We start from the raw sequence: 16,701 nt of genomic DNA, 5'->3' as shown, positions 1-16,701 counted from the left end.
GAAGGTTTGTAGTGTTATAACTTTTATTTAAACTATACAGATTAGTGGTTACTATTTTCTGTAAATTCAGACTGACGTACAAAATTGTATTCATTGAAAACTCAAATTGTAACTTTCATCATTATATTATCACAATACTTAACAACGTAAATACAAAATAGTAAAGGACTTTATATTACCTTCTAAAAACTTAAGGATTATATGCCAACATACTCTTCCTCTCCGAATTATTTGTGTGTTATTCTGTGACAGAACTATCTGAAGGTATGTAGCGTTATAACTTTTATTTTAAGTATACAGATTAGTGGTCACTTTTTTCTGTAAATTCAGACTGACGTACAAAATTGTATTCATTGAAAACTCAAATTGTAACTTTCATCATTATACAATACTAAACAAAGTAAATAGTAAAGGACTTCATATTACCTTCTAAAAACTTAAGGATATGTCAACATACTCTCCCTCTCCAAATTCTTTCTGTTCTGCGACAGATCTATCTGAAGGTTTGTAGTGTTATAACTTTCATTTAAAGTATACAGATTAATAGTTACTATTTTCTGTAAATTCAGACTGACGTACAAAATTGTATTCATTGAAAACTCAAATTGTAAATATCATCATTATATTATCACAATATAAAACAAGGTAAATAGTGGTGTACATTATATTACCTTCTAAAAACTTGAGGATATGCCATCATACTCGTCCCCTCCGAATTATTTGTGTGTTGTTCTGTGACAGCAGAACTATCTGAAGGTATGCAGTGTTATAACTTTCATTTAAAGTATATATAGATTAGTGGTTACTATTTTCTGTAAATTCAGACTGACGTACAAAATTGTATTCATTGAAAACTCAAATTGTAAATATCATCATTATATTATCACAATATAAAACAAGGTAAATAGTGGTGTACATTATATTACCTTCTAAAAACTTGAGGATATGCCATCATACTCGTCCCACCCGAATTATTTGTGTGTTATTCTGTGACAGAACTATCTGAAGGTTTGTAGTGTTATAACTTTTATTTAAAGTATACAGATTCGTAGTTACAATTTTCTGTAAATTCAGACTGACGTACAAAGTTGTATTCATTGAAAACTCTAATTGTAAATATCATTATTATATTATCACAATATAAAACAAGGTAAATAGTGGTGTACATTATAGGCCTTCTATATATTACCTTCTAAAAACTTGAGGATATGCCATCATACTCGTCCCCTCCGAATTATTTGTGTGTTATTCTGTGACAGATCTATCTGAAGGTTTGTAGTGTTATAACTTTTATTTAAACTATACAGATTAGTGGTTACTATTTTCTGTAAATTCAGACTGACGTACAAAATTGTATTCATTGAAAACTCAAATTGTAACTTTCATCATTATATTATCACAATACTTAACAACGTAAATACAAAATAGTAAAGGACTTTATATTACCTTCTAAAAACTTAAGGATTATATGCCAACATACTCTTCCTCTCCGAATTATTTGTGTGTTATTCTGTGACAGAACTATCTGAAGGTATGTAGCGTTATAACTTTTATTTTAAGTATACAGATTAGTGGTCACTTTTTTCTGTAAATTCAGACTGACGTACAAAATTGTATTCATTGAAAACTCAAATTGTAACTTTCATCATTATACAATACTAAACAAAGTAAATAGTAAAGGACTTCATATTACCTTCTAAAAACTTAAGGATATGTCAACATACTCTCCCTCTCCAAATTCTTTCTGTTCTGCGACAGATCTATCTGAAGGTTTGTAGTGTTATAACTTTCATTTAAAGTATACAGATTAGTAGTTACTATTTTCTGTAAATTCAGACTGACGTACAAAATTGTATTCATTGAAAACTCAAATTGTAAATATCATCATTATATCATCACAATATAAAACAAGGTAAATAGTAAGGGACTTTATATTACCTTCTAAAAACTGAATGATATGCCAACATACTCTTCCTCTCCGAATTGTCCGTGTGTTGTTCTGCGACAGATCTATCTGAAGGTATGTAGTGTTACAACTTTAATTTAAAATATACAGATTAGTGGTTACTATTTTCTGTAAATTCAGACTGACGTACAAAATTGTATTCATTGAAAACTCAAATTGTAAATATCATCATTATATTATCACAATATAAAACAAGGTAAATAGTGGTGTACATTATATTACCTTCTAAAAACTTGAGGATATGCCATCATACTCGTCCCCTCCGAATTATTTGTGTGTTATTCTGTGACAGATCTATCTGAAGGTATGTAGTGTTATAACTTTTATTTAAAGTATACAGATTAGTAGTTACTATTTTCTGTAAATTCAGACTGACGTACAAAGTTGTATTCATTGAAAACTCAAATTGTAAATATCATCATTATATTATCACAATATAAAACAAGGTACATAGTGGTGGACATTATATTACCTTCTAAAAACTTGAGGATATGCCATCATACTCGTCCCCTCCGAATTATTTGCGTGTTGTTCTGTGACAGCAGAACTATCTGAAGGTATGCAGTGTTATAACTTTCATTTAAAGTATATTAGTTAGGGACAATTAACATTAATACAGGACCATCTGGGAAAAAATTTGCGACAAGCTGATTTTTACAGGAATGTGTTGTCCATAGTGTCAGGAACCACCCCAAAGAGTTTCCAATCTGGATCTGTTGAGCAAAAAAAGTTACAGCCAATTTTCTTCAGGCGCGTATGTCAGCCTGAGGACCGCACTTGAAAAACACGTAACTATCGTAATAAAGACCCCCAGGAGCACCATAGGGGGTGCAAAATGACCGCAATAGTGACATTATTTGGGGCGAATCAGTGTTTTAGGGTCGTCAGATCTTTACTTATTGAAATAATTTCATTTTTATAGGCTAACCTCTCAAAAATTTACTAAAATTTTGAAATTTTACTTAAATTTGGAAATTTTGCGAAAATTGTTGTAGTGGGGATGTTATGGAAGCCAAGTACGGATATGGCTCAAAGAAAATGGTCTAAGCACAGTCACATTAAGGCCATTTGATAAACTACAGCGAAAGTTTGTTTATGATACCTCTTGCCATGGAGACACCGCTTTTTATGCAGCGTGGCTCATTTTCATGAAACTTACCCCTGCCAATCCTCCCGTCAATTGGAAAGGTTTCATGAAATCGCTGCATAAGCCCAATGTGAAGGCCAGATCACAAATTGAGTTCCTGCAGATAATCGATCAACCCCCAGACAGCTACTCAACAGTCTATACAACACTTATTGAGTGCTTGAAGACAGCCTCAACCAAACCGATGGTAATCACCTTCGATTTACCACTTTGGTTGAAGGCTAGTCGGATAGTTCTCGAGAAAAGAATGCCAGTTATTGTTAGGATGGGAGGCTTCCACACCCTGAAAAGCTTTTTGGGGTGTGTGGGTTATATCATGGCAGACTCCGGACAGGAAGACCTTATGAGATTAGTCTACCCTGGGGATGTAACTCACATAATGGACGGTGGATCCTATTACAAAGCACTGAGGGCCCACTTTTTAATAGATTGTGCTCTCTGCTGCTATTTATTTGAGGACAAAATAGCAGAGGAGGATCTTGAAGATATGGCTAGCTACATTGCCAAGTGTAGCAATGAAAAACTCGGTGTTAACCACAAGACCAGAGTCGTACAAGAGTTATCAGAGCGTATAAAAAAGAAGTTCGAGATGTTATCGTCGAACAGCTGCACAGCTGCCCTTTAGACAACTTATCATGGTTTCATTTGCCTAATAAAAGATTTTATAAGAGCAGAACGGTTACATGACTTCGATCTACATCTTGCAATTGTGGCTAAGATGTTGCCTATCTTTGCAGCAGCAGGTCGAGGTCAGTACTCCAAAGCTCTACGGCTGTATCTTGAGCAGATTACCGTACTTGAGATTCAGTATGGGGCACTAGTCAAAACGTTCAAGGTCGTAGGTCTGCACACAGTTCGATATAATGAACACGAGTGGTCTGGTGTGTGGACAGACCTGTCGATCGAACAGCGACTAATGAAGGCTGCAAAGTCATCAGGGGGTTTGTCTGGATGGAGAATGTGAACTCATGAATCTGCCCATAAGTTATGGACTGCAACCCTCAATCAAATGGCGTTGATAAACGAGAGTGTCGATGAAGCTATTGCAGACTTATCCAATAAAAGAACAATGTAAGAGCCCAGCCGTCGTTAAACTGGCTGTGAACTACAAAAGGTGGCCTGGAATAACACGTCAAACAACCTAGGGCGGAGAGTTTATTTAAGGCTCCATAGAAGCTTTCCTATAGCTCCCAAACATGATCAAACCTGGATAGCCCGGGCAAGCGGGTCAATACTTACCTGCATCATGTCCTCCTTCAGGTTCCACCAGGGTCTCGGGTTCGTAACGTTCCACTAATTTAGTGGCACTCGAAAGCCTCCGAGAGACACGGCATCATTCCGTATTAGTAGTGTTGTTATTTTAACGTAATTTCAATGACAATTTGCAGCACAGGATTGCTCCTGGCTGGTGACCCTTGTGGTCACTGATTTATATAATAACACCAGTAAGGTACGCCTATTTAGGGGGCCAGAATATAGCTTCTGACATCAAGGTAATTATACCAAGCAATGGATATATATAATCGTAATATCGTCATAATAATTTAACTTAAGTTCTAATCCTAAAGCCTTCTAGGAGTACTCACTCCGGTGGTCGTTAGATCTCTGGTGAAGCTTAGAGGCGTAGAATCCGACAAGGTTCAACATGGTGGCTACTCCGGGAAGTACTGCGACAGTGGTGTATCATCATCAGCCGCTCGAGAGTGAGGTCCAGAGAGATCGGCAGAGTTCATCAAGGTGGTCAAGTCCTTCCGGATACTTCCATCTTAAGTCACGAGAGGAAAAGCGTAACGTATTCTTGATCGGTCCAAGAGAAGTGATGCGACGTGACACGTGGTTCACAGGTCGCTAGCGGTGGCTTGAGAGATTGTTACCAGGGCTGGCTGCGCTTGGTCCGTTATCAGACCAATTACCATAGTGGTATGGGTCGTTATCTTAACACCCAATTGGCGGTGAATCCTTGGCGAGATCCTAATTACCGACACTTCAGCTTTTGGCTGGTGTGGCCGTCAGGTCGGGTTTCTGTAACCATGGCAACCGATGTTACCATGACAACCGATGTACGCCGGTCCAGGGCGTACTATCAGGGTAAGGTCCGGTCTTGGATAACGTCAGATCCGGGGGTTCTTACAAACAACAACAAAAGCCTCTAGTGCTAAATACTCAGATCTTAGCAAATCTTCTGTACAGAAAAATATTGCAGTGTTTACCAAGCTGTTGTGTTGGTTTAAAGATACAGCTGATTTCGACGAATCTGAAGACAAGACTAAAATGCTATCGTACTCAACGGGTCTCATATCACAGAAAGAGAAAGATAATGTCAACCCAGAAGATTGCATTTCCGTTGGTACTGCCCTCCAGAAAGAGCTGGATGGCAAAAGCTTTATCGATAAGTTTCGAGTTAATTAAAGGCAAAGTCGGACACTTGACCCTTCTAAAGAGGACAGTGAGGGTGAACGAAAAAGACATTGTTATAGACTCATTGACAATTTTTAATCGGCTTGTCTTCGCATCTGAACGAGAGTCTACACTGAAGGAAAGCTTGCAATATGAGCTCACAGCAATGCCGATGAGTCTTTTTAACAGATGATGAGAAAGGCAAACAAGGCAGCCCTTGGACAATACCTCAAGAATGTTGTTGATTGTACTGTGACATTTAGCAACCCATCCTCCCCATTAATAATTGATGGTGGATGGCTACTCTATCAAGTTACCTCGTTCACAGGCTTTGAAACATACGGCGACATAGCTAATGAATACCTTAAGCTAGTTCCGAAATTGGAACAGCGGAAAGTGATTGTTGTGTTTGATGGCTATGCCCGATCAACAAAAGATCATGAGCATCAGCGAAGAATCAAGGCATACTGCTATGATATAGCTATTAAAAGTACTACTGTGTGCACAGTTCCGATGAAAAAACTGTTCAGCAACTCAAAGAACAAGCATGAGCTTATAAAGCTTCTGTCGAACGTTTTTACAGAACATGGAATTGAAGTGCATGTAGCTACTGATGATGCTGATACCATGACCTAGCTAGTAAAGCTTTAAACTTGTCCTTCTACGAAGATGTTGAGGTAAAAGCAGAGGATACTGATATTAATCCTGTATCTGACTGAAAAGCCGCACAATGTTTTGAGTATACGAGGTTTGTGATGTTATTTGGGTTTATTGGGGTCTATGGATCAAAAAAAATTTGGGTAGACAAAAAGTTATGTGTCCACCAGGTCTGTGGCCACGCCCTTTTATATGATCGTGGGAAAATCTTACCTTTTCCTAATATAAATTCATATTTGCTCAATCAAAGCAAGTAGGGTATCAAAACCAATGTTTTTTGATCCAAGAAATCGATTGGTGATATCTATTTTACTTTCAGACCATTCCCAGATAAGATAACCACGCCCATATTTACAATTGAGCGTCAAAATTCCCAAAAATGTAAGCAATGTTTTTGGGCAAGTTGGGTGTTGAGACCTATGTTTTTTGACCCGAGAAATCGATTGGTGATATCTATTTGACTTTCAGACCACTCCCATATAAGATAGCCACGCCCATATTTACACTCGAGCGCCAAGAATTCCCAAATACTCATGGATCTGAAGACATTCCCGTCTATATAACTTCCGCCCCGGAGTTTGAGACTTGGAATAGCTCAAGTGACCCATCAGAAACAAATTTGGTCTGGGTAGAAATTGTGGCTATGGTGCAGTTTTGCGCAATTGACCACGCCCTTTTTTGGCACTTTTGCGACTTTAAAATCAAAATAACTCCGCTTCTAATTGGAATTAAAAGCTCAACTTGGCTGTAAAGTTGTTCAGAATTATCACATTTAGGGGGGTAGAGCATAATTTTAAAGTCACTAGACATCAGGTTGTTGAGTTATATGACCACACCCTTTTTTTTCTCTCGCGAGTCATAATTTGTACACTAAATACCAGATATCTCGGCTTCTGATTGAGCTAGGTGCTTATCCGGGGCATTAACACGTTCAAAATCATCAGTTTAAGTAGGGTAGAGCATAATTTCAAAGTCCTCAAAGATCAGGTTGTTGAGGTATTAAGCCAAAACCTATTTTTACGCTCTCGCCAGTAGCAATTATAGCACTTAAAATCAATATTACTCGGCTTCTGATTGGAGTTTGAAGCCAAGAGTCGACCGTCGACCGAGTCCTCGGCCTCGGTTTTACCGAGGAATAGCGATTTTTCCTCGGCCTCGGTCAGGAGGACAATTCCTCGGTTTGCCTCGGCCCCGGCCTCGGTCGCAAATCCTGCCCTCGGTCTACCCTTGTTCGAAGCTGAATTTGGCCATTAACATGCTTATTCTGTTCATAACTATCACATTGAGTAGTGATCTCAAAGTCCTCTGGTATCAGGTTGCTGAGTTAATAGACCATAACCTTTACACGACCAAGACAAAGCTACGTGTCTATGTTACTGATGGAAGTTGGGACAAACTCTAAAGAGGAACTGCGAACTCTGATGCGGAACAGCACAGTGGGCTACCATGCTAGCATAGGCCTAAAATCGACTTTCTTAAATTTCTTTGAAAATAAGCTTTCCTTATTGTAAAACGCTAGCCCGATTTCATGCAAGAAACCGTAATTAAAAACTTTGCAAGATGCCAAAATGGCGTCGCGTGAAAAAATAGCATTTTTCACTGTCAAGAAATTTTGCCTTTTTTAGCCAAAAATTGCCTAATATTTATTATTTTGGGCTAAAATGCCTGATCAAGGCAGTTTTTAATAATTGAAATATAGTATAGTACTTAAGAATACTCAGCCATCTAAAAAAACTGTGTGACTTTAACATTTTCACCTGATTTTTGACCGCGCCTTTTTTATGGCGTGTATTTTAAGCAATTTTTGGGGTATTTAACGACAGAAATCGTTGTTGGTTTGCAATAGTTCGGTATAATGCATGGTATCATCAGAAAGCTTAGACAATTCCCTATCAGATGCAATAAGAATCACTTTGGGCACTTTTGGGCAACTCTGTTTACAAAATTAAGAAACTCAAAAATTGGGTAAAATTTGCTGCATTTTTAGATAATTTATGAGCTCAATTTTGCTATTAAATTGACATATTTTAGTTATTCTCCATGTTTGTGGCATTTTTTGCATCCTAGACCAGATGCATATGGATGAAAAATCAAAATATCACAATTATTATAGTTAAAATTGATAAAAATCCAAAAAATCGTGATTTTAAACGAAATTTTTGAAAATAACAGGAACAATTTTGGTGTTTCAGAAAATTTTGGTCATATAAATGGGCACAACTTTTGTTCTGATCAATATTTTTTCATAATTCAAAAAGATTCGAGTTCCTAAGATAGCTGTCCTTCGTTTACAGTTCATAAAAGAGCTTTAAAATTGATTAAACCTCTAAAAAAACAACTTTTCCTGGGATCAGCCTCCTATTTTTGGACTACAAGATTGCTCAAAATCGGCCCAAAAATTTTTTCTGAGTCATTTTCGGCCCTGTAAATGATTGGAATCGTATTTTTGTACCCAAATTACCTTAGAAACAAAGTTAGGGGCATGTGTGATGGTCTAAAATACCCTATGCTAGCATGACCCCCACTCACAGCCCACTGTGAACAGGGATATATGGAGGGGATTATCTGGCGTAGGTCGGACTTAGTTCCGATATAGTAGTAGTAGTATTAGTAGTTTACGCATTCGTGATAACAGCATTTCATAATGAAATACTAAGATATCTCCGCTTCTGGTTGGAGTTGAGTGTTTATCTTGGACATCAAAATGATCAAAGCTTCGCATTGAATAGTAATAGTAATAGTAATAGTAATAGCACTATGTTTACAGTATGCACTGAAGGGGTATCCTAGGAAGTTTCTTGAACTTTTAGCAGGTACCCCTCCTCATTTAACTCTCAATTAAGTTTCCTATCATTCGGCTGAGTCGACCAAGGAGATCGCATAGATCCAATGGATCCTTAGCTACTCCCTAGACTAGGTGACACTGGGATTCGAACCCTGAACCTTCTGCGCAGAAGGTGGATGCTCTAACCACTAGGCCACATAGCCCCTGAATAGAGTACTCAGGCATCACGTAGAGCCATGATCTAGCCTCTACTCCCCTTATACTGCTCTAATTCTAAATATATTCATGTCCAGGCTAAGCACCGAACTCCAATCAGAAGCCGACATACTTTTAATGAGTGTTGTAATTGTTGCAAGTAAGTGCTTAGAAATATGGTGTGGCCTAACAACTTAACAACCTGATGACTGGGGACTTTGAAACCCAACTTAATGTGATAATCCTGACCATTTTGCTGCCCGAGTTTAGCTCCTAACTCCAATCAGAAGCTGAGTAATTTTAATTTTAAGCGCTGCAATTGCTACTCGCGATAGCGTAAGAATAGGGTGTGGCCTAATACCTCAACAACCTGATGTCTGAGGACTTTAAAACCACGTTCTACCCCACTCCATATGATAATTTTGACCATTTTGCTGCCCGAGTTTAGCTCCTAACTTCAATCAGAAGCTGAGTAATTTTAATTTTAAGCGCTGCAATTGCTACTCGCAAGAGCGTTAAAATAGGTTTTGGCCAAAAAACTCAACAACCTGATCTTTGATAACTTTGAAATTATGCTCTACCCAACTTAAACTGATGATTTTGAACTTTTTAATGCCCGGAGGCCGGATTAGCACCTAGCTCAATCAGAAGCCGAGATATCTGGTATTTAGTACATGCAAATTATGACTCGCGAGAGAAAAAAAAAGGTGTGGTCATATTACTCAACAACCTTATGTCTAGTGACTTTAAAATCATGCTCTATCCCCTAAATGTGATAATTCTGAACAACTTTACAGCCAAGTTGAGCTTTTAATTCCAATTAGAAGCGGAGTTATTTTGATTTTAAAGTCGCAAAAGTGCCAAAAAAGGGCGTGGTCAATTGCGCAAAACTGCACCATAGCCACAATTTCTACCCAGACCAAATTTGTTTCTGATGGGTCACTTGAGCTATTCCAAGTCTCAAACTCCGGGGCGGAAGTTATATAGACGGGAATGTCTTCAGATCCATGAGTATTTGGGAATTCTTGGCGCTCGAGTGTAAATATGGGCGTGGCTATCTTATCTGGGAGTGGTCTGAAAGTCAAATAGATATCACCAATCGATTTCTCGGGTCAAAAAACATAGGTCTCAACACCCAACTTGCCCAAAAACATTGCTTACATTTTGGGAATTTTGACGCTCAATTGTAAATATGGGCGTGGTTATCTTATCTAGGAATGGTCTGAAAGTAAAATAGATATCACCAATCGATTTCTTGGATCACAAAACATTGGTTTTGATACCCTACTTGCTTTGATTGAGCAAATATGAATTTATATTAGGAAAAGGTAAGATTTTCCCACGATCATATAAAAGGGCGTGGCCACAGACCTGGTGGACACATAACTTTTTGTCTACCCAAATTTTTTTTGATCTATAGACCCCAATAAACCCAAATAACATCACAAACCTCGTATACTCAAAACATTGTGCGGCTTTTCAGTCAGATACTTGATTATATACTTTGCCTCCTTATTCATCATTTTACTGAGAATCACAATGAAATTGTGATGACGACCAGAAACGGCTCACACTCGATCAGTAAAATAGTAAATGCTCTTGATGCCAACATAAAACGCATATTACTGTTTGTTCACAGTTTCTCAGGATGTGACACGGTCAGCAGTATACATGGCTTTGGTAAGGTGAAGATATTGAAAAAGGCAGTTTCTTTTCATGAGGAGGGTCATTTAGCATCATTACTCTCTGTGAGAGTTTCAACAAATGAAGTAATTGAAGCTGGCCTCTCCTTGTTTCAACATATCTATGGAGATAAAACCAAGGCACTCGAAACTCTCAGATTTCTCAGCTACAGTAGAATGATAGCAAAGAAAAAACTCAACCCATCAAGGCTACCACCGTCTACATCCTCTGCAACTGAGCATATATTAAGATCATATCTTCAGTACCATAACTGGGTGACACTCGACACTGCAAGTCTAAATCCACTACATTATGGATGGGAGATGAGTTCTGAAGGATAATACCGGCCAATCCCGACTAAAGCTGCGATTGCCCCGGCAGGGATGCTCAACCTCATTTGCTGCAATTGCTCGGTGGAGGTTGAGAACCCTTGTAAGTACTTAACTAGGTGTTCCTGCCGGAAGTATGGCTTTAAATGTCTACCTGCATGTGGCCAATGTCATGGATTAAGTTGCACTAATGCACCCGAAAGACAGGACGATTCAGGAGAATCAAACAACTCTGAGGAAATGGGATAGCCAGAAGTGACCTAATAGTTGCCAATCAAAGACACCATGCTAATAATTCAGGACCTTTTTTTACAGAATTTGATGTGATATGTATATTATTTATAAGGATCAATTGACAATTGAAAGTAAATTTTAGAATTTGAATACTGATAACTAGACAATGTTTTAATTGTACAACAATTTTGCTAAATTTCCAAATTTAAGTAAAATTTCAAAATTTTTGTAAATTTTTGAGAGGTTAGCCTATAAAAATGAAATTATCTCAATAAGTAAAGATCTGACGACCCTAAAACACTGATTCGCCCCACATAATGTCACTATTTCGGTCATTTTGCACCCCCTATGGTGCTCCTGGGGGTCTTTATTACGATAGTTACGAGTTTTTCAAGTGCAGTCCTCAGGCTGACATACGCGCCCAAAGAAAATTGGCTGTAACTTTTTTTGCTCAACAGATCCAGATTGGAAACTCTTTGGGGTGGTTCCTGACACTATGGACAACATATTCCTGTAAAAATCAGCTTGTCGCAAATTTTTTCCCGGAATTTTGCATTATTCCCTAAGGGTGGCCCATAAGTGACTACCCACACGCAACCTCTTAATAACTCACGTAATTCGTCTCCAAATTGCACCAAAATGTTAAAGATTATAGATATGGGTCAAACTTAGATTTCCTAAAAGTTTCGTAAGCCACGCCCAATTACAGTGGGCGTGGCGTGACACTCCCTCTTTTTCACTATTGTCTTCATAAAATGAGAACGCTTTAAGCTAAGAACTCAAAATTTTTTGCACACATTTGGCTAGATAATTGAAAACCTTTCCCAAAGTTTCAAGTTCATTGGTTAAAATATGGCTAAGTTATGACCATTTCAAAACTCATCGGATACGTGATCCGAGCACTCAGTCAGTGATCTCGTCACTTGGTTAATGGCCTGTTTGGCTCACATGCACCGCTTGATTGGTTGCAGCCTGCTTATGGGCCGGCCTATACAGCTGACTGCGCCTAAAACGCTATCACACGAATTTATGGTGGTGTCACCATTTCAGGGCTTGTTAGCCCTGCTAGTCACAGGTTCCTTACAATCAATAAAAAGGAATGAACCATCCATTGAATCATCGAAAATGGTTCACTATCCTCCCTTTACTGCAGAACAACGATTGTTCGTCTACCTGAAGAAAGAAAATGGGGAGTTCTACCCTCAGATTAAACGACAATTTCAGATGAAATTCAACCGACCACCCCCTTGCCGGAAAAGCTGCTTTGACATTCATCACAAGATCAAGTTTACGTTTTCTGCACACGATCGGCGAAGAGTCGGCAGAAGACGAACTGCGAGGACTGTAGAAAACATCACGATGGTTGTTGGTGACGTGATGGACACACCTAAGATTGGCACCCAGAAACGAGCTCCTGCCTTAGACATCAGCAGAACCCTTCAGCGAATCCTAAAGCAAGACCTTTCTAACCGGGCCTACCGAATCACAAAGAAACACAAACTTTTGGACCGTGATTTCCAATCGAGGATAGATTTCGCCAACACATTCCTGTCCAAGCAGAATGTGGATCCCTACTTTGAGGACGAAATCTGGTACAGCGACAAGGCCATATAAACGGATATGTCAACTCCCAGAATGCAATTCACTGGGGCTCTACTAGACCGGATGAAGTGGTGGAGAGAACGGCTTTTCCTGAAAAGGTCACGATCTGGTTTTTATCCTAAAAATTTGTGTTTCCCTTTCTAGCAAAGTCATCATCGGTATCCAATCAAAGCCTAATGAACCTCATTAATACACGCTAACGCCTTACTCTTGATCAGATTGGGTGACGAGATCACTAATTGAGTGCAAATATCACTGACTGAGTGCTCGGATCACATATCCGATGGATTTTAAAATGGTCATAACTTAGCCATATTTTAACCAATGAACTTGAAACTTTGGGAAAAGTTTTCAATTATCAAGCCAAATGTGTGCAAAAAATTTTGAGTTCTTAGGTTAAAGCGTTCTCATTTTATGAAGACAATAGTGAAAAAGAGGGAGTGTCACGCCACGCCCACTGTAACTGGGCGTGGCTTGCGAAACTTTCAGGAAATCTAAGTTTGACCCATATCTATAATCTCTGAAATTTTGGTGCAATTTGGAGACGAATTACGTGAGTTATTAAGAGGTTGCGTGTGGGTAGTCACTTATGGGCCACCCTGTATATATAGATTAGTGGTTACTATTTTCTGTAAATTCAGACTGACGTACAAAATTGTATTCATTGAAAACTCAAATTGTAAATATCATCATTATATTATCACAATACTTAACAACGTAAATACAAAATAGTAAGGAACTTTATATTACCTTCTAAAAACTTAAGGATATGCCAACATACTCTTCCTCTCCGAAATATTTGTGTGTTGTTCTGCGACAGATCTATCTGAAGGTATGTAGTGTTATAGCTTTTATTTAAACTATACAGATTAATAGTTACTATTTTCTGTAAATTCAGACTGACGTACAAAATTGTATTCATTGAAAACTCAAATTATAACTTTCATCATTATAGGGATTATATTATCACAATACTAAACAAAGTAAATAGTGAGGGACTTTATATTACCTTTAAAAAACTGAAGGATATGCCAACATACTCTCCCTCTTCGAATTATCTGTGAGTTGTTCTGCGACAGAACTATCTGAAGGTATGTAGTTTTATAACTTTTATTTAAACTATACAGATTAGTGGTTACTATTTTCTGTAAATTCAGACTGACGTACAAAATTGTATTCATTGAAAACTCAAATTGTAACTTTCATCATTATATTATCACAATATAAAACATGGTACAAATTGAAGGACTTTATATTACCTTCTAAAAACTGAAGGATATGCCAACATACTCTCCCCTCCGAATTATTTGTGAGTTGTTCTGCGACAGAACTATCTGAAGGTATGTAGTTTTATAACTTTTATTTAAAGTATACAGATTAATATTTACTATTTTCTGTAAATTCAGACTGACGTACAAAATTGTATTCATTGAAAACTCAAATTGTAAATATCATCATTATATTATCACAATATAAAACATGGTACAAAGTGAAGGACTTTATATTACCTTCTAAAAACTTAAGGATATGTCAACATACTCTCCCTCTCCGAATTCTTTTTGTTCTGCGACAGAACTATCTGAAGGTATGTAGTGTTATAACTTTTATTTAAACTATACAGATTAATAGTTACTATTTTCTGTAAATTCGGACTGACGTACAAAATTGTATTCATTGGAAACTCAAATTGTAAATATCATCATTATATTATCACAATATAAAACAAGGTAAATAATAATTAGTCCGCTGAATTCACCTTCCAATGATAGCTCTTGTTCGAGTATTGCCGACGGGACAACATTCATGATTTCTACTGCTGCCATTCTATCATTCTATTTCTGACATAATGTTTTTATAAAGACAAAAAACATTTTATCAACTTTACATTTCTCAGATAACACTCAAACACTGGCATTTTAAATCAAAGCATCTGAGAAATTGAGATAAAATGCCAGATATAAGATTATGCATATGGTTAAGCTGATTATGATCTGCACTTTCACAAAGTCAATAAAATCTCATATCATGGTTGGTTATAGCAGCGAATAAAACCACAAATATGAAAAATGAACAACAAACATTATATTTTACAAAAGAAGTTATATGATAATATGAGTTGCTTATTACCAATTAATTCTTAAAGAGATCGTTATAGCTTCATAAACTAATAAATCAGATCCTATAAAAATAATATAATAGATTCATTTCTTAATAACTTTGTAATAAATTAGTAATAACTTAGTAATAAATTGAAGCCTACCAAATCTCAAACTCTACCTAATTACTGTTCTGTTTGTATCGCCACAGAGGGTTATGTCCATCCTCTATCATGCTATGAGTATCCCACACCTCCACATCTAGAGGGAATCTACAGGACACTATATCAGTTAGTGGAGTAGTTTCTTCTTTTAACTTCACACTTAGATCCGACATCATACCCTCGCCTCCAAACACTATTATTGTGTTGTACTGCGACAAATCGTACTGGAGATTGTTTTGTTTTATAAACTTCATTTTAAACTTAACAGATTTGTAGGAAATGTTTTTGAAATTCAGACTGACGTACAAAGTTGAATTCATCGATAACTCAAATTGTAACTATCATCATGATATCCTCACAATACGAGACAAAGTAAACAGTAAGTAATGTAAGAACCTTCCAAAGATCAGCTCTGAAGAACTTGGTTCTGGATGAGGTGCCAGCTAATAGAGATCTGAGTCTGGAGTAAAGCACCAACCAGATATTCAACTCTATACCTGAGCGAAAGTGAGATTAGTCGTATATTTTACATCTTGTAAAACTATTGTATTTTAACCAACCACACGTCACATTGTCATTAAAAGAAATTTCATTTCTGCAGAACAATTTACTGGAAATGTTACACTCAAAAAGCTAGAAACCTGTTCTGCACTAACCATGAGCAGTGAACCCTTGTTTAGCAGCAGCTATAACCACTCTACCATCACCACTGCCCAGATCAATAAGGGGACCTCTAGCTCCTTTCAGTTCCCCAAACAGCAACTTTATCTGAGGAATGTAACACGTTAGTGTTTAGTAGCAGTGTGACTTGTGTACACTGTTATAACACTGTGCTGTGTGTCAGGAAGTAACTGTGCTGGTGTAGCTTTAAATTGTATAGCTGAGAAAGCTAGCAGAGTCAAGTTGAATGCGATACGATTTTTTAAGTAATTCTGAGAGATTATTATTATATGCAGAATTTAAATCAGATTAATAGGGGGCGGGGGGGGGGGGGGGGGGGCGGCGCGGGGGGGATCATGAGTATTTTTTAGAGTGAGTTTTTCGCATATCTTGTAAACCTTTCTCAAAAATAATTTTTCAGAATGAGAATTTGGCCATTTTCGTTGGCCCCCTTAATACATCTAAAACACCTATACAAGAAACAGTGAATACCTAAAGTACCGTGTTCTCAGTAGCAGGTAGATAAGGGAGACAGTGTTTTCTGAGCACTGGAGTTAAGAAGGGTCCTGCAAATGCTATTGATCCGGCGATGCACCCGACAAAACCTGCGCCGAGCCAGAGCTTGCGACGTTTCCTGCTTGCAGCATCTGATTTTAATGTAGCTTCACTCGAAATGGACATAGCTATTTTCTATGAGAGGGAAAGTGTGTAATAAAAAGGTTTGACAAAAGGTGAAAAATGCTTTTTACGAGTTAACATTAATTTCAGGGAACAGTTAGTAAGTAT

At 37.5% G+C, this 16,701-nt stretch overlaps 2 protein-coding genes and 1 long non-coding RNA gene across 11 annotated transcripts in view; 1 reads left to right on the top strand and 2 right to left on the bottom strand.

Moving 5' to 3' along the window:
• The window catches only part of LOC134826226 (FYVE, RhoGEF and PH domain-containing protein 4-like), a 434,713-nt gene that overhangs the window by 376,514 nt on the left and 41,498 nt on the right, over positions 1-16,701 (top strand). The gene's annotated exons all lie outside the window — the stretch shown is intronic.
• On the bottom strand, positions 180-14,852 carry LOC134826240 (uncharacterized). 9 transcript variants are annotated; one of them, XR_010161682.1, is made up of 13 exons: positions 14,752-14,852; positions 14,504-14,574; positions 14,255-14,329; positions 2,439-2,517; positions 2,189-2,264; positions 1,939-2,014; positions 1,694-1,764; positions 1,447-1,525; positions 1,190-1,265; positions 927-1,002; positions 672-750; positions 427-497; positions 180-258 (listed from the first exon to the last, which is right to left on the bottom strand). It is a non-coding gene; the product is annotated as an uncharacterized LOC134826240 (long non-coding RNA). The 9 variants fall into 9 exon arrangements; XR_010161687.1 differs by lacking the exon at positions 927-1,002; XR_010161689.1 differs by lacking the exon at positions 1,447-1,525.
• Positions 15,056-16,601, bottom strand: LOC134811270 (ATP synthase subunit C lysine N-methyltransferase-like). Its single transcript, XM_063818044.1, has 4 exons — positions 16,417-16,601; positions 15,912-16,023; positions 15,652-15,752; positions 15,056-15,479 (listed from the first exon to the last, which is right to left on the bottom strand). The coding sequence occupies exons 1-4, from the start codon at positions 16,594-16,596 to the stop codon at positions 15,273-15,275; spliced, it is 600 nt and encodes a 199-aa protein (XP_063674114.1). The 5' UTR covers positions 16,597-16,601; the 3' UTR covers positions 15,056-15,272.

The sequence above is a fragment of the Bolinopsis microptera genome, chromosome 2 (genome assembly GCF_026151205.1).
Source record: "Bolinopsis microptera isolate Bmic1 chromosome 2, MBARI_Bmic_1.0, whole genome shotgun sequence".
NCBI lineage: Eukaryota > Metazoa > Ctenophora > Tentaculata > Lobata > Bolinopsidae > Bolinopsis > Bolinopsis microptera.
The sequence above is the reverse complement of the archived record's forward strand: the minus strand, read 5'-3'. Positions and strand labels throughout refer to the sequence as shown.